At 38.9% G+C, this 18,539-nt stretch overlaps 2 protein-coding genes across 3 annotated transcripts in view; one reads left to right on the top strand and one right to left on the bottom strand.

Moving 5' to 3' along the window:
• sirt6 (sirtuin 6) overlaps positions 1–18,539 on the bottom strand; it is a 45,030-nt gene that overhangs the window by 9,945 nt on the left and 16,546 nt on the right. The window contains exon 9 of one of the 2 annotated variants that reach the window (XM_088085370.1): positions 15,296–17,714. The exons of the other annotated variant lie outside the window; for it this stretch is intronic. The gene's annotated coding sequence lies outside the window, so the exon portion shown is untranslated. Of the gene's footprint in view, positions 1–15,295; positions 17,715–18,539 lie in introns of those variants that run through there. 2 annotated transcript variants of the gene reach the window in all.
• LOC121951585 (relaxin-3 receptor 1-like) lies at positions 1,383–11,782 on the top strand. Its single transcript, XM_042497967.2, has 3 exons — positions 1,383–4,591; positions 6,732–7,175; positions 7,754–11,782. Exons 1-3 carry the CDS (start codon positions 4,382–4,384, stop codon positions 8,363–8,365), a joined length of 1,266 nt encoding a protein of 421 aa, XP_042353901.1. The 5' UTR covers positions 1,383–4,381; the 3' UTR covers positions 8,366–11,782.

Here is an 18,539-nt window from a genome sequence, read left to right as displayed (position 1 = left end):
AGGTTAGACTTTACAATTCAATTCAGAGGGGTTGCTACCTGCAGGGGGAAAAGGTCTCAGGAGGAAACATTCATTAATTCAGATATTCTTGCAAGCTTAACGTGTCCATTTGGGGTTTCACAAACTACTGAGGTAAAAAGTGGGAAAATATTAAATTGTGCAATCCAAGAGCTGGGACACATTGTAATGCACTGAAGGAACAGTTCACAACAAAATCTAAAATACATATTTATCCTCTATGCTGTAGTGCTTTTTATCAATCAAGACTGTTTCGGTGTCAGTTGCAGAGTGATGGGGATATCGGCAGTAGAGATGTCTGACTTCTCTCTAGTATAATGGAACTGATGGCACTGAAAAAAAGAGCCACTGTGGGACAATTACCTTGCAAAAAACAAACATTATTTCTTCTAAATCATATTACTAATGTACAACTTTGGGTGGATGCATAACTTATGGTATAGTTGAGATATTTGAATCTGGGCCTTTTTCGAATAAAAGTTTTTCTTAATGTCTCATGCCCATGCTTGGATTTCTAATAGGATGATTGTTTGAATGAAGAGTATTATTAGAAATTAATTTGTTTTCACTAGGAGATCTGGTCACTCCCATTCATAATAATCATACATCTTTATCCTCATATGAGTAAAACTGAACAGGCCTAAAAGGCACAGGCCCAGGGGCCCAACGTGTCAGGGGCCCCCTGACCTTCACCTGCAAAATGTCACTAAAAATAACACAAATGTGGTTCAAAGAGACACAAAATGAGCTTCATAAAGACACAAAAGAACAACAAAGACATGAAAAGGAACTGTAAAAAGACTCAAAATTACTACAAACAGACACACACTGACCATAAAAGACACAAGTATACCTAAAAGAGACACAAAATGAACTTAATAGAGACACAAAATGACAACAAAGTCACACAAAACAACCTTTATAGGGACACAGAATTACTAAATTTAGACACAAAATGACCATAAAAGACACAAATATGCCTCAAAGAGACACAAAATACCTTTAAAAACACAGAGTGACTTCAAAGAGACAGTCAAAAAAGACACAAATATGCCTCATAGATACACAAAACCACAACGAACGCATGCAGAAAAACTAGAGTTTTGTGACTCAAAGAGACACAAAATGAACTGTAGAGACACATAATGACTTCAAAGAGACACTAAACTACCATAAAAGTTGCAAATATGCTTCTAAGAGACACAAAATGATCTCTAAAAGAGACACTACTCGACCAAAAAATACACAAATATGCCTCAAAATGACACTAAATGACCCTCAAAGATAGCAAACAAAACAATACCAACAAAAAGTGGCAAAGTTGGCATGTAGAAGGGATGGTAGGGCCTTTTGCACATCTGTGCCTAGGGACCAAATGCCTCATAATCCATACATGAAAAAAATTGAAAATCTCTCTATTTTTACTTTCACACATAAAAAATACAAATGGTGATTCACTCACATGCTCTACCCTCACCTTGACTGTATATACAAAATGAGGAGAAAAAAGAGGCACTCAATATGAGACTTCTGCCTATGTCATTGCACTTTAGGTGAAAAACAAAAACAAACCTGTGAAAATTAAATTTAGTCTTCTTAAGCTTCAGCAGAATGAAAATGAGCAGCTTCACAGAGCGCCTCAGGGTCAGACTCCAACTTTATCTGCACTTCCATCCATCTCAGTTTTAATAAGGCTTTAAAAGGAAACTGTCAACAAATTAGTGTTGTTTTTTGCTTATGGAACCAGACAAAGAAATGGGGATGAGAATAAATTACCTCCACTTGTCTTGTCTGGACTTTAAATCAGACCCGATACAGCAGAGGACAGAGGATCATTTGTGGCATCAATTCAAGTTCTGCAAACCCTTAACGCAGCTGAAATATTTATGCTAATAAGTTACAGACTGTCAAAGCACATCAGTCTGAACTGTTAGGGCTGCTTCAGAAAATGACTCTAAATTTTTTTCTTTTTTATCCTCCTTTTCTGTTGCACACACAGCAGACCAAAGCATTGCATTGTGTGAATACACTGAGAGTGACCTACGAGAAATGCAAATCAAACACACACACACACACACACACACACACACACACACACACACACACACACACACACACACACACACACACACACACACACACACACACACACACACACATCTCTTTCTTGCCCGCTTCTTCGCATGGACTGACAGTTGTTTGAAATCTAATTTATCATTCTTCTGATGTGCGTCATTTCAGATGCGCGTTAACAATCCCTTGTAGGCCACCGAGGAAACCTTTTCTGAAAATACCATCCTGCTATTTACCTTTACATCACATGCAGGAATATTAAAGGTGATATTTGGACATAACATCTGAGAGGAGGATTAGCTGGCTCCGTGAAAAAGAGGAAACAATGACAAACAATCAATAGCAAACTTAAACTATGCAAATGCTTACTAATTAAACAAAGCAGAAAAACAGCTTGGAATGCATGTTTTTCTGAGCTATTATTAAAAAATCCATTCAGCTAAAAACAAAGACAATTCAGAAAACAGACTGGTCAAACTCCTAAATTATTTTTCCCATCATACAACACAAGAGTTTACCAACCCATGTGATTGTATCTCTTACTGTAAACAGAGCAGATAACTGCCATCATCCAAGTCTAAATCTGTGAAGCTTCATTCCTGCCGAGTATTTACTGCAGAGCCGTAATCACCTGTTTGACATTTGGGGACACCATTTTCGATCGACACCTTCTGCAACTCAACGATAAAGGGTCACAGTTCCTGCAGATCCTTTAAATTTAGATCCTTCATCAAACTAACACTCTTCTGCATATTTTCTTTTTGCATTAACTGCATCAAATTTTGATGGCAATGTCCTGAATTTTCTCAAAAGTCATCCTCTACTTTCATGTTTTTATGAGCAATATTGATGTACTCTCCTTTCTCAACCATCTATTTCATTGTATTTTTTTATTCAGTGTACGCAGGAATTACTGTTGTTATTGCCTGCTTACTGTTTACACTGTGGTACATTGGTGCTTTTGCATTTTAACCCATTGACTGCACTGGTTTTTACTGGACATCTTATTGTTGCAGTACAGTTTTTCTATTTAATGCCTCTTCCTGGTGTGATCTAGTGTGTAGATTGTGTCTGTGTCTTTGTTCACATAGTCTACTGTGTGTGTCATTTTATTTTTGTCTATGTTGGCAGACAAGTTAACCCTTTGAGGAAATTCTGAATGAAGAGGGTGATGCAGGCGATTGCCCTGTAAGATGTGAGTAAATACTAATAATCTAAATATGTTCACCTAATATCTAATTGGTGAATTTACTTTAAATTTTTGTATATTTAGGCCTACTTAATTTTGTTAATTTGTTGCAACATAAAAATGACAATTTTAATTTAACCAATCTTTCAAATTTTTAGCAACTTCTGTAAACCAAGTTTACTGTGATCTGTATTCGGTCAAACCAATCATATTTGTATTTTCTTAAACATGTTAAGACAACAGAACTTGCAATTTTCCTAATGTCATCATTACCAAAATCCTTTTTGTTATGATCAAGTTAAGTCAAACTAACGTGGTCTACTGAAGTTGCTAACGTTTAGAAAGAACAAAGTAGTTTCAACTGTCATTTTCAAGTTGAAACATCAGAAAATCAAATGGGCTAAATACAGCAACATTTTAAGTAAATGTCAAACTTTGATAAAAAGTAAACATAAATTAAGATTTATTGTTAAATTGACTTCCCTTTTCCAAGATTATTTTAAGTAAGATCAACTTGTCAGATTTTAGTGCTGATTTATTTTTTTAAATGTATTTTCTGTTATTCCATTGATTTTATTTTATTTTACTTTATTTTATTTTACATTCATTATTAGATACTTGTGTCAACTTTACTTCTTATATACTTTACATCATCTCCTTCAGGATTAAAAAGAAAAGTAGGTTACCCTGTTACCATACTGAAGCCTACATGTGCGCCTCACACAGTGCGCCATCGAGCGGCGGAGAAACAGCCTCAGTCAGTATAAAAGCCTCAGGCTGCTGTCAGCATCAGTGAGACAAGATGAGACTGCATCTCAGCAGACTTCAGCCTCAACGCTCCTAAGTGGGCTGACACGGATTAATCAGCTTTTACACTTAATTGTATACATTAAGCGAGCGAGTTTAGAAATCCCTCGGATAAATCATGCAACTGCGAGGTTTTGAACAAGATTAAATACAGGTCGAGGACGATGGGGATTTTTGCATCAACACCTGTGCACCCACTCTCTGGAAGTTAGCCGAAAAAGAAGAGGGGGGAATCCTGCCGTGACTTATTATCCAAAAACAGCGAAAAGAAAAAGCCCTTTCTTCTCCAGAGTCATGCAAAGCAACAGCAGCGCCGCCGGAGCCCTGAGCGCTCTGAGTGTCTGCGGAGGAGAGGAGGATGAACGCGAAATCTCCAAACTTATCAGCCCCACAGGATCAGTCTCCAGTCTGGCAGCCCTGAACCTTTCACTGAACTGCTGGCTGCACATCCTCTCCAAGGAGGAGTCCTCTCTGGACCTGCACACAGACAGCGCAAACCTGGCAGTAGGTTGAGTTAAATTATTATTTATTATTTCTCACAAATCCAGATGGATAAAATGAATATTTTGTAAACACACTGTAAAATGTTGATTTTACTTAAAAAAAAAAAAAAAGGAAACCGAGTGCCTTGAAAAATGTTAGTAAATATAACAATTAATGTTAATTTTATGTTTATTTTTGGCTATATCTAATTGTTAAGTTTACTTAAGATTTAGTTGTAATTACTTAACTCAGTGAAGTTGTTGCAACTTAATAAGTTAACAAGCTTAATTAAATCTTTCTAAGTTTTAGCAACCACGTTTATTGTGCTTTCTATCTATATTCTGCTGGCTGCAAACTAGTCAATCACATTTGTATTTTCTTTAACATGTTAACAAACAGAACTCAGACTAATTTGGTTTACTTAAGTTGGTAACACTTAGAAAGAATAAAGTAATTTCATTTGTTGTTTTTAAGTTGCAACAACTTAACAAAATTAAGTAAATACAGCTAAATTTCAAGTAAACTTATTTAAATATTAGGTAAACAGAAATTATCGATTGTCATACTTAGTAGTAAGTTAAGTTATATTTACTTTATTTTTTCAAGGTAATCAGTTTCTAAGATGATCTTAAATTAGATCAACTTGTCAAGATTTTACAGTGCAGTTTTACATGAATGACAATATGCTGAAAGAAACAGAGGACGCAAGCTATATTTTTTATTTTCTTCACTGTGAGTTTGACAATTTGATTTTACTTTTTTTAAAAATCTAGGAAACCAACTGCCTTGAAAAAAGTACGAAAACTGGTAGTCTTAAGTTGTGTTTGCTTTAAACCTAATCGTTAACTTAAACTTTAGTTCACATTTACTGAATTTTGTGAAGTTGTTGCAACTTAGAGAGGACTAGTAACATTAACTTAATCAAACCAACAAACCAAGTTAACTGTGCTATCTGTTTCTGGCTGCAAACTAGTAGATCATATTTGTAGATTTTCAAATATGTTGACAAAACATAACTTGCAGATCTCCTAACTTTATCTAAGGCCTGCCCCTCCATGTTTGTGAATGGGACATGTGGCAAACGAAAAACACAAAGTACATGCCAAACAAAGATGGTTTCTGTCACTGAAGGCAGTTCTCATCACCCTGATGTTTGTTCAAGTGATTGTTTTGTATAATAGGTTTGGTTAGTTATTTAGTTACTCATATTAATTAGTTATTCAATTCTGCAAATGGGAATTTTCTGCTGTGATTGACAGCTGTATGTGCCAATCCATGCGTTCACATTAAATGGAGCTGCTCGTGTTTGGTTGTTTTGGCGGGAACTCCCCCATCGCGAATATCACTACTGCGCAGACTCCAGCTCCTAATCACCATTACCCAGGATGTGATTGTACACTCCAGAATTTCTTTAATATTTGACATTATGTTGATATTGCTGAGGGAGCAGGATGGTGGAGCAGCTGCAAAAATTATTGACACTTTTCTCTGCTCTGATTCAGGCTCTTTTTTTTTTTTAAGATAAATGTTGCACAATCTACAAGTACATGATGAATTTCTTATAATCCTGCCAAGCTCTGGTGGGATTAATATATATTTACAGCCACTGGATTAAAATGGAGTCTGTGCCTTTTATTGACCTGTCGCCATGGTGAAATGCAGTGTTGGCGCTCCATTGATAATGGCGTTTTAATTCAGCGCACACACTGAGCGAACATACTCAGAGCTGATTGAACTCTGATCAGCTGTTCTGAAACCGAAACCTCAGAGTTTTCCATCTCAGGGTAAATTAACTCAGAGCTCAGGGTTACACTCTGAGTTTGTTTAAACCTCTTTCTGAAACAGGTCCCAGAGTAGGTCAGTCTAACTTGATTTCCTGAAGTTGCTAACACTTAGAAAGAATCAAGTAATTTTACATTATTTTTAAGTTTCAACAACTTTACACAAAATTTTAAAAATACGGCTAAATTTTAAGTAAACTTAACATTTAGATATAAACTAAACATAACTTAAGATTTATAGTTTTACATACTTACCTTTATAAAGTCAATTAGTTACCTAGTTTTTTTTAGTAGCCTCAACTTCTTCAGATTTTACAGCGTTATTTGCACTTTTATGATCATATTGTGAAAAAATAAAAATCGCTGAATGTGTTTGACAGGTCCGAGTTGTCATCGCCCTGGTCTACCTGGTGGTGTGTGTTCTGGGACTTGTGGGTAACTTCCTGGCCCTCTTCCTGCTTCACTCCCGCCGACGGGGCCACCACCACTCTTCAATCGACTGCTTCGTTATGAGCTTGGCGCTGACAGACCTCCAGTTTGTCCTCACCTTGCCATTCTGGGCCGTGGACACGGTGCTGGATTTCCGCTGGCCCTTTGGCCGGATCATGTGCAAGATCGTGAGCTCGGTCACCACCTTGAACATGTACGCCAGCGTCTTCTTCCTCACCGCCATGAGCGTGACCCGCTACCACTCACTGGTTACCTCTCTGAAGATGGGCAGCCCCCGAATCGCCACCACTCGTGCTAAATGGGCCAGTTTAACCATTTGGATGGTGTCACTGGTGGCTACGCTGCCTCATGCTTTCTATTCCACCACAGTCCAGGTTGGTTGAATTCAAAGTGATCCCTGATTTGCTTTCTTACAGCAGGAATACTCAACTTGCTTTCCTTAGGGGCCACTTCTGCAAAAATGACAGGGGGCCAGGGGCCAGTCGCAGTAGCCTCATACATGTTTCTAGTAATTTAGGACATTTCTAGGATTTCAGGACATTTATAGGATTTTAAGACATGTCTAGGATTTTAAAATGTTTCTCGGATTTTGAAAACATTTTTAGATCTTAGGATGTTTCTAGTGTTATAGGACGTTACTCAGATTTTAGGAAATTTCTAGGACATAAGGGGCATAGCTAGGACCTCTGTCACGGGGTACAGAGGATTCTCGAGGAACTTTTTTTTTTGGACAACCTCCAGTTTTGATGCTGTTTTATGCACTCTGACACTTAATGTATACTAAAAATACAAAAACATTTTCCAGTGTGAATCACTTTATTTTTATTGTAAATTAGAAAATGGTTGGCACCCTGTCAGTGGCCAGATTTGGCCCGCTGGTCGTAAGTTGAGTATCACTGGCTGACATGCTTCCCATTGGGGGTGTCCTACCATTATGTTATTGTGTTTACAGGTGTCCACGGACGACGAGCTGTGCTTAGTGCGCTTCTCTGACTCAGATTCAGGCCACTGGGATCCTCAAGTCCTGCTTGGACTCTATCAAACACAGAAAGTCCTCCTGGGGTTTGTAGTTCCCTTGATTGTCATCTCTGTGTGTTACCTCCGCCTCCTGAGGTTCATCCTGAGCCGGCGCATTGTAGGAAGCGTGATCAGTGGGAGTGTCACGGAGAGGTCAGAGTGTGAGAGGGGACGCCACCGCCGCCGCTCCAAAGTCACCCGCTCCGTCACCATCGTAGTCCTGTCCTTTTTCATCTGCTGGCTGCCCAACCAGGCGGTCACACTGTGGGGCGTGTTGATCAAATTTGACTTGGTGCCCTTCAGCAAAGCTTTCTACAACGCCCAGGCCTACGCCTTCCCCCTGACTGTGTGCTTAGCTCATGCAAACAGCTGTCTGAATCCAGTGCTCTACTGTCTGATCCGAAAAGAGTACAGAGCTGGACTGAAGGAGCTCCTGCTGAGAGTGTCACACTCTGCCCGAAATGTTCTCACTCTGGCTCTGAGAGGGAGGAGGGTGGAGGAAGCACCACCCAGCCTGGTTATGATTCACAAAGACATCAATATATAATATATGAACTGTAAAAGGAGAAGTTTGACATTTTGGAAAATGCATGGATTCACTTTCCCGCTGAGAGTTGGATAAGAAAATTGACACCACTCAGATGTTTGTGGGCTAAATATGAAGCTACAGCCAGCAGCAGTTTAGCTTAGCTTAGCACTATGACTGAAAACAGGGGGGTGGAAGCAAGCAAAGGGATGTAATGATGTGACGATGCATCGCAAGGCAGTTAAAAATCGATAAAAAATATGTTAGATTCAAATCGGTGAGATGAAAATTGAACTGCGATATTGTTTTTGAACAGCAGGGGGCGGAATCTACTTTGACTAAACTTGCTCGTCGTGCTATGTCACCATGTGTTCAATATCGTACATCATGTCCGAGACTAGACAAAATAAGACGAAGCAAAGGCTCCGCAACAGGCCATTTTGAAACAGAAGATACACCCTCCAGTGTAAAATCAAAGTGTGGCGGCATCTGAGCTTCCTCAAGTTAGAAACTAATAAAGGCAAGAAGAGAAAAGACAAAAACAATCTACAAATATTGGAAGAGGGTGTTGAACTACACAAATTGGACAACTAACATGATGCAACATGTGAGCTGGCAGCTCCGGTCAGCCCCGCCTACGCACATTACTCCTTAACGACAACTACATGGCCAAACTACACTGACAAGCACATTTGCAACACGCTCGCCCAAACGAGTACAAGAGCCAAACCCCACCTCAGAAATAAAAAGGGAGTCTTTGATTTGATACAGAAAAGAAGAGAAAATGCAGTATTTTGTATACTTTTTGTTTGAAATAATTCATAGAATATTTTTCATTCATAATTTTTCTGTAATCTCATTTTGTATTTAAAAAAAAATCTTGAGAAAATTGTATTGTGAATCGTATCGAATCGTGAGTTGAGTCAATCGTTAGTCCAAAAGGCAATTAAATCAGCTTACCAGCACCTCATAAACTAACTTATTAATACACTGTTCCTTGTTTGTTAAATCTTCTGAAACCTGGAGTGACATCACTTTTCTTGTGCTGTATTCAGACACCTTTCACGAGTATTTAAACTGTTAAACCTTGACCAAAGTGGTAAAATTTCTTTCAAAAACATGGGGAAAAGGCAATGAGCAACTTGGGAAGAATCTTTACACAAATCTTAAGAAATTAGAGAGTTTATAAAATTATTTTAAAAAGCTTAAAAATGTCAAGGAAAAAATGTAGGGGAAAACTATATTTCATGTTTAAAATTATGTTACAGAATTGCTACATTTTTTCAAGCACATTTCCACGGTCTTTACTTGTTTGTTTGTTTGTTTTTTAATTTTCTTTTGTTGGTGGTGTGTTTGATTTACTAGTTATTTTCTTGTACTTTTTTACTAATTTCTTGCTAAGTTTTGGGTCATTGAGTGACACTCAAGAAGCCCCACCCTGAAATATGTGTAACTTTGGGCCTAAATAAAATGTAAACAAGTGATTTTTTTTAAAAAAATCACCCCTATTCAGTTGTCACGAACATTGAAATTAGCTATAGAGGCCAACACTGTTTTTGTACCAGTTTATTTCTGCTGTAAAGTTTGGCATTTTAACATGGTCTTCACTCTCTTTTGGAACCAGCCTCTAGTGGCCATCGATAAAATGCCGATATTGGCACCACTGCAATGGTTATATTGTTCAGCCCCAGAGGTTGCCACTTGGCCTTTACCAAGGACTTGAAATGGGGAATTGCGACTTAATAATGACTTGCCAAAACAATGACTTGGTCTCACCTCTGCAGTCTACGGGTTACAGTTTTTTTCTAAGCTAAGCTAACCTGCTGCTGGCTCAAGCTTCATAGTTAGAATGAGAGTGTATTAGACGAGTACAAGTTCACACACAAGGAGTTTTACTCTGGTCTTATTTTGCTCTCAATGTGCATACACAAAATAAGTACGCAGTTAAAAATGAAGAAAACACAAACATTAGCGTACAAACAGTAGTACTGATCTTCCCAACTCAAGAAAGTGCATAAATGTATTTCCCAAAATGCCCATTTTTTTCCTTGAATACTAAAGGGGATATTCCTTTCTGAGCCAACTCTGTGTGCCATATTTTCTTAGGTGCCATTTTTTAAAACTGCGTTCCTGTGTGACACTATCATCTCTCCGTCACACTGGACACACACACTTTTCAGTATGCTCACTTTGCAGACAAACCTGAACAGCTATGTTTTTAGTTTTTTTATTATGCGCTTTTTGTGAAATATGCCTCTATGGAAGTAATTTCCCTGGTGAAAAGTTCAGTCCTGAAAATAATCAAACTCTAGAACGAGCCGGCTCTGAGTTACACTGTGGCCCGATTTCTTTTCTCGCACATCAATCAAAACACGGTGTAATGTTTGATTAGTTCGACCTGTAAAGTGATTTTTGTACTTTGCACCTCAAGCACCCACACAGGAAATCACAACACCTGTAAGATTGTTACGTTTTCATCAGTAGTGATGTTTAATATTTCAGAATCTAGCATGTAGAATCTAGTATGAAACTGTCGTCCGCTGTCATGTCTCTGGGTGTCTGCTTGCTGTGCTGATGTGAACTGTTTTGTGATAACACGTGTGTAACGTGACATTAAATAAAACGAGAGGACAAAAGAGTTCAGCGACATCTCAGCAAAGTTAATCACGACTGCGGTCATGACAGCCAACCGCACAAAAGCTGCTGCACATTTTTGCCCTTTTACAACCTTTAAAGTCTGAACATCGATAGCCTTCTTCAGCTGACATGCAAATACCACACACACACACGTACACACTCACACACGCACATGCACGCACACACACACACACACACACACACACACACACACACACACACACACACACACACACACACACACACACACACACACACACACACACACACACACTTCACCGCAGTCCCTCCACTGTGTACCACTCCTGTTGTAATTACTTCTCCAATCAAAAGCATGCAGTTATTTAGGGTGGGGGTCTTTGATGCTGTTAATAAAGCCAGCAGGTCACTAAGGGAAGCAGAATCTTCCATCTGTGATCTGAAAACAACCAAAACTGTGAGTTCAAGTATTTGTCCAGGAAAAAAAAAAAAGAGCCAGGTCTCTTGTTCAGATTCCTGCCACTCTGCTGTTCGCTGTGTTATCAAAAGAAAGTCCTCTGCTGTGAACATCAATTATTGTTTTCTTGAACTTGCTTCATAACTTGACTACTTTACTTTCAGGCTCTACACAACAGAAAGAAACAGCACTTCCACTCAAGCCCAGACAGCGCTTTCTATTTCAGAGCAGCTTTAAAGAAAACAAGCAGTATCTGACAGTTACAAGGGTCGTAATCGTAAGTGCCCAACTATTCCACTTCAAGTACTGGGAGTTATTTCACAGAGAGTCAAACTGATGAAATCCACTTGTCATCTCTATACGTATGGCCAGTATGGATCGCTGATTTAAAACAATTACAGGCTCTAGATATTTAATTTTCTAAGAGGAAATTATTATAGATGATGAGCAGGAATGACAGATACACGGGCAAAGAAAAAGGCTAAAATCAATCACACTCAGAAGTCATGTGTCAAGCACGCAGCAAATACACGAGACATTTTAACATCTCAGTCAACCAGTCCTTGTGGTTGTTTTGTCTTTCTTTGTGATTATTTTGTCTCTTCATGGTCATTTCGTGTCTCCGAGGTATATTTGTGTCATTTTTTGGATGTTTTGTGTTTCTTTCTAGTTGTTCTGTGACTTTTTTTCATTCCTTTGCATGTCATTCTTCTTGCTTTGTGTCTCTATAAAGGTCAAATTGTGTCTCTTTGGGGTATATTTATCTTTTAATGGTAATTTTGTATCTTTTGGTAGTTGTTTTGTGTGTCTTTGTAGTCATTTTTCAATTCTTTGTAATCATTATCGGTCTCTTTAAGGCACATTTGTATCTTTTTTGGTTGTTTTGTGTGTCTTTGTAGTCATTTTGTGTGTTTTTGTAGTTCATTTGCATGTCTGTTGTTGTGTTGTGTCTCTTTAAAGGTTGTGGGTTTTTTGGTGTTGTTTTATGACTTTTTGTAGTTGTTTTGAGCCTCTATATACAGTAGTTCATTTGTAACTCTATGTAATCGTTCTATGTCTCTTTTAGGTACATTTGTCTTCTTTCGTTGTTTTGTGTCTCTTTGTATTTCCTTTGCATATATTTGCTGTCATTTTGTGTCTCTTATTTGTATCTGTTTGGGTTATTTTGTGTCTCTTTGCATTTATTTTGCATCTTATTATTGATATTTTGCATATCTTCCTTGTCCATACATGTTCATGTTGCTGGTGGGGCCATTCAGTAATCCATCCATGCTATTACTGTAACTATGTTTGAGTTTTTCAAATTTATAATTTTTGTGCTTTGAGCACCATAAACCAAGTGCCATATAGTTTCATTATATTTCATGAAAAGGCTCATATCTCTAACACTCTGCAACTGATACTAAAACAATCGAAACGATAAACAGCACTACAGGTAAGAAGAAAACTATGTATTTTTGATTTTGGGATGAACTGTCACTTTAAAGGGCACCTCAGCTGTGATAAAAAGGGGCAAGCATTACTCTTTAATTTTCACCACACACAAGTTTTGCTTCTCTAGATCTAGATCTGTGTGTTACATTAACACCTGTAATTAAATCTAAACCCAGAGAGACGAGATAATTGGTATCACTCTGATTTTTCCAACAAAAACACTTGCACTGAACTGTTATGCACACTGTGTTGCGGCACAAGCAGGAAGAAGAAAAACATGCCTCCCTCAAGAGAACAACCTCGAATCAAGAATCATGGCGATGAATCTGAATGCAGCTGTTAGTGCTGTGTTAGTGCGAAAGACTCAGTCATATTACAATTAAAATGCCCGTGCCTTCAAGGACCATTGACTGCCAGTTGCAGTCAGTAAAGGTGCTCACTATCACTACAGGCTCATACTAACTTTGGTAAATGGAAATGCACTATAAATCGTTTCTAGTCGTTCGACCACTCAAAGCGCTATCACACAATGAGTCACATTCATCCGTTCACACACACATTCACACAAACGGTGGCTGAGGTTACTGTACATGGTGTCACCTGCTACTCAGTTGTGGAATACTCATTTGCACGCGTACTCCCATGGAACAACCAATTGGAGTAATTTGGGGTTCAGTATGTTGCCCAAAGATACTTTAGCATGGTGACTGGAGGAGCCAGAGATTGAATTGCCAACTTTCAAAGTAGTCGATGACCCACTCTGCCTCCTAAAGCACAGCTGCCCAAACTTTCTGAACTTTTTCCTAAATTCTCTAGCATCGACTGCTGCCTCCATCCGACAGAGACTAATTTCCCCTGGGTTGGGCTTTTCTGGTGTTTTGGAATCATCAGAGGGGAAAAATTGAGACTTTTTTCCATAATCCCCAGGAAAATTAAGGGCCAGTTCAGAGACATCAATGCCAGACAAAGATAAGGGGAAGCCTTTCTCCTCATATACAAATGACTCAATAGAGTTATCAGGAGCTTGTAGAGAAAGACAAGGTGAAATCAAGTGCTTTCAATACTGAGACAAGTCCAAATTTAGTGTTTTTAGGGTTTTTTCCCTTCTCTCTGCTTTCCATCTTCATCACATTTGAAGTACTGGGCTTTTGACGTTGATTACTTTCTTCCTCAGGGACATGCTGGAGCCGACTTATGCTGAATAGGGAGCATCTGTCATTAGACGGCAAACAGCCATCTTCGTGTTATTCCACTGATTCCTTTAATGAGAGTCAAGGACGTGACACCCTGGTTACCGATTCACTGAATAATTTCCCTCTAACCGTGTCAGAGTGTAAACCCATTTCAGTATAGACAGTATTTGCAGCAGGTTATTCAGCCCTGTTCTGCTTCATTCATTGTTCTCGCTGTCCTTAAAAAGCATTCTGCCAGTGAAACTCGCTCACACAGCATGAAGCTTCCTCCGCAAAACCTCGCAGCAGGGTTCATATTAAATGGTTAATGAGCTGCGTCTGCTTTCCTCCAGACGTAGCACTCTGAGTTACAACTGAGGAGTTTGATTCTGACAAAAAATCTTTGATGCAGAATCCTCTACTCTCTTGGGGACAACTTAAGGCAGACCGTCACTGGCTCCTTACGTCCATCCTGCCATGTAGCACAGACTTTTGAAGTGCTGCAGTGACTGTCGTCCTTTGAGACGGATCACAGACAGCAGGACTCTGATGTAGATTCTCTGACCAAGGTCCTTCTCACTGAGTTGAGGAGGACGGGCAGCTGAAAAAGGAGTCTGTCCGGTGCTAAATAAAGTACAATAAATACAATTTTAGAGACTTTTATCTCCTGAGGAATCTGTTCCACCACATCCTTATTAAATGAGGTATTTCCAACAGCACTGCACCACCGGCAGCCTGAACAGCTGATAAAAGCCAGAATAAATCCACACATTCATGTTGTTTATGCCAAATTCTGACCCTGACATCTGCATGTTGCAGCAGAAATAGAGATTTGTCGGACCAAGCGACGTTTTTCCAATCCGCCATGGTCCAGTTTTAGTGAGGCTGTGCCCACTGTAGCCTGCTCTGAGCTGATAAGCACAGAACCTGCTGTGGTCTCCTGCTGCTGCAGTTCGTCCACTTCAAGGTTCAACAAGCTGAGCTGTCAGATACGCTCTTCTGCATAGCGCTGTCATTATTTGAGTTACCGTCGCTTCTCTAGAAGGCTTGAACAAGTCAATCCATTCTCCTTGGGCTTTCTGTTTTGACAGAAAACCATGGTCATTTTCATAGATATTATATTATGTTGTTTTCTTTTCTCTTCTATTATATAGAAATTTGTATGTTCAAGAAACAGTGAGGACTAACGCTAAATATCTTTGTATTACAGTCAAAGGGGTTAATTTAGGGAACAGCTGTAGTGTGGAAATGAAAACATGTAGAACATCTAACTAATTTAGACATGTTTTAATACAACATATAGAAGGGAAATGAGCCGGTAGAACAGAGAGGAGAACTGGCACAGTAGGACAGACAGGGGACAAGACTGGTAAGGCTGCTTCTGATAGTGAGACTTTGTTTTTTGTTTTCGTGTTTTCTTTGTTCTGTGTGAGTGTGATTTTTTTCAGATCGATTTGTTCTTGTTTTCTCTTGAAGGTTTAATTCTTGCTCAACTTGATCAAGGTGTGTATGATGAGTACTGCGGCAGAAACAGACCCACGTTGACATGTGAACAGAGAAGCCGGATGTCTGCTGTCTTGCTATTTTGGTGTCAATTAAATAACATTAAATCAAGAGAAATTGTAGTCCACTTTTTACCCACCAGCCAGAGGGACTGGGGAACACTACTGAACATGAAAGACAGGTTACAAATGTATATTTGAGGTTTGTCAGCTATCCTGATCTGCATCACAAAAATGTGAAAGGCATTCATTAAATCATTCAAAAAATATAAATTATTTTGAGAATTTATAATGCAACTTAAAAAAAACAACTTCATAAAACCTTACTTCCCATGTGTTACCACTTTAAGACTTTTGAAAGATTGACTTCATACATTTTAATACAAATTAAGGCCTTATTTTCAAATAAAGGTGATGCTTTTTAACTTTTTTAAGGATCCGCAGGAACCCAGATATCGTCATCACCCAGCCTTAGATACAAAACCACCAAATAATGAACAAAGGGGCTGAGTACATTTGATGGAGTCGGTAATGGTGGTAAGTAACTGTGTAATGACCCATTCACAGAACAGGCAGCTGGACTCGATACAAAGTGCTTTAAAGGACTGACACATATTCAGCATCACACTGAGCATCATGTTAACTGCAGTGGTCATCTACAAACACCTGGGGACAATTTTACAGTCGGAGCATCTGATATGCATGTTTTTGGTTTACCAAAAGAGGTTTTTATGATATTTGGGTTGAACGTAACAAAAGGAGGCTCTTTGGTCCTCTTTCCATTGACATCAGCTCTTATATAGGAGATACTAGGTTAATTATAATGCTCACTCATCATGTGGTGATGCATAATGACAATACCAAGATGAATAGATGTTGAGCTCATAGATGTTAATGAGAGTTTCACTGCAAACAAAGAATCATACACTTATCTTAGACGAACAAACGCCAGCTGCCTTCATCCCCTTTAAAACGTTGGTTCACATTTGCAACTAGGCCACTGCTGTTTGACAGCATGCAAAATACAGCGCATATAGTTAGGAAGTTGTGTTTATTCCCCAAACATATGCATATTTAAAATAAAACAGATAAGTGACTCTTCCCTGACATAGCACTAATGTTTTTCCTGAGATAAAAACATTTCCCTGAAATGTTTAGTGTGATTATGGTCCATTTACAGCCCAGCAGCGGCAGGTGCTCCGTTTATGTGGAAAATGTATTTACAGAGACAGAGACTGTTATTAACACGGCAAACATGATCGTGGGTGATGGGTGGGATCCTGTGGCCTCCTCATTTAACCTGCTCCCATCTGTTTTTTAACCCTTGAAAAAAAAACAGATCCAAACTGTCCTTTATCCCACAAGCTATCACATTTTTAAACATGCACAAGTAATAAGCAGTTATGTCCAGCTGCTCTGGTTAAACGTCTACCTCTGTCCTGTCTCGACAAATTCCTACTTAAGGTGCAATGTAAGTTTGTGTTCACTTTTGTTATGTCGAAATATGGAAACGTCAAGTGATTGTGGCTGCAAACCAATTTCCCCACGGGGCAAATAAAAGTAACTGTCTATCTAAAATCAGGCAGAATTACGCATTTTGCCAGACAGACAGAGTCTTTGTACAATGAGGGAAGCACTTTGATAATTTTGGAGAAAATGTGTTATTGTAATAGATCAGATCTGGGCTTAAAATTCCCACAGCTGTGTGAGCGTTGGAGATGCTCACTTGAGATCTCCAGGGGTCGCAATTTCATGGATAACGATAGCGTTTTTCAAACATATAACATTCAAATTCTATTCGAACATAATTTAAGCGAGCTGGCATACTTGAGGGGAGAGAAGAAGCATAGGGAGAGAATGAAGAAACGTACGTGTTGGTAAAGAAAACATCACACATCAGTGCATATTAGAGCTGCGTAAGGTCGACAGCTACAGATAAAATTTTGCATTGTTACATTTCCTGGAAGTTATCCATGGAAAAATCCTGGAACATTTTCATCACTCCACAAAATTGAATGGCTTTTCCAAAACGTTCAATCATTTTTACTGATTCCATGATTTTTCCAAGCCTGGAAAATGTGACTGTGGTATTCCATGACTTTTCCAGGTTTTCCGCGACAGTAGGAACCCTGCATCTCTTCTTGGTAAGTATCGACGCAGGCTGTCTTTCAAGGACACATCTGTGGGATCTGGAGCACATGGTTATAAAAAAAAACAACTTTCAAGTGCAGGTGCAGCATGTATGACCGTGTGCCCCAGATCTCTTTGTCTTGTCCTCAAAGGTCGACTCCATCTGCTTTTTTTCTCTGTGTTTTTCAAATAGAAACGCCCTCTCAGCCATTACCAAAAGGCAGATAACAAAGGTTACAGTGTTGATGGCCGTCCCTCCTTCAACACCCACACATGCCGTGCGCTGGCAGTATGGACTGTGGCTGTATCATGTATACATGCGGTGAAAGATGGTGCTATTTTATTAATGTTAAATCATTACTTAACTAGGTGACAACACATGAAGATTCAATATAACATAATACCTCATTTAAATTGTATATTTCAACTAATATTTATTAATTATGTTGTATTTTAACACATTTATAAATCCATACTGTATTACCATTACTGTGTATTACCAAAAGTAGATGGCAGTCTGCACAATCCCAGTTCTCCCAGTGAGGTCAAATTACCGGTTTTAACAAAGAAACGTCTAAAAGAATATATACATCAGTTTAAGTGTATGCTATATCTAGAATATTTCTGCTGCTTTACCCTGCTACCAGACAGCCTCTCCTGCAGGGAATTGAACTGAAACGTATCTATACTTTCTTCAGAAGGAGACTCCTTTGACAAATGCAGTGATTTTACTTTGCAGTACGCGCGAGTTTCTTGTATACCACTGCCTGAGCTGTTTAGTTCAAACTAAATCAACCGAAATAACATCCACAGCGGTACACTGATTAGCGTCAGTGCCCCAATACTCCCACCTGCTGCTCACAAACTGGAGCATATGATTAATA

Source organism: Plectropomus leopardus, chromosome 12 (genome assembly GCF_026936395.1).
Source record: "Plectropomus leopardus strain MGB_pleo_1.0 chromosome 12, ASM2693639v1, whole genome shotgun sequence".
In the NCBI taxonomy this organism is placed as follows: domain Eukaryota; kingdom Metazoa; phylum Chordata; class Actinopteri; order Perciformes; family Serranidae; genus Plectropomus; species Plectropomus leopardus.
Note: the sequence above shows the minus strand (reverse complement) of the source record. Positions and strands in the feature narration are given on the sequence as shown.

Excerpts from the sequence above, each read along its gene's own strand:
- LOC121951585 (XM_042497967.2), top strand. The coding sequence starts at position 4,382 with ATGCAAAGCAACAGCAGCGCCGCCGGAGCCCTGAGCGCTCTGAGTGTC. Across the intron at positions 4,592-6,731 it reads CAGACAGCGCAAACCTGGCA|GTCCGAGTTGTCATCGCCCT; the intron begins GTAGGTTGAGTT and ends TGTGTTTGACAG. Across the intron at positions 7,176-7,753 it reads TCTATTCCACCACAGTCCAG|GTGTCCACGGACGACGAGCT; the intron begins GTTGGTTGAATT and ends TTGTGTTTACAG.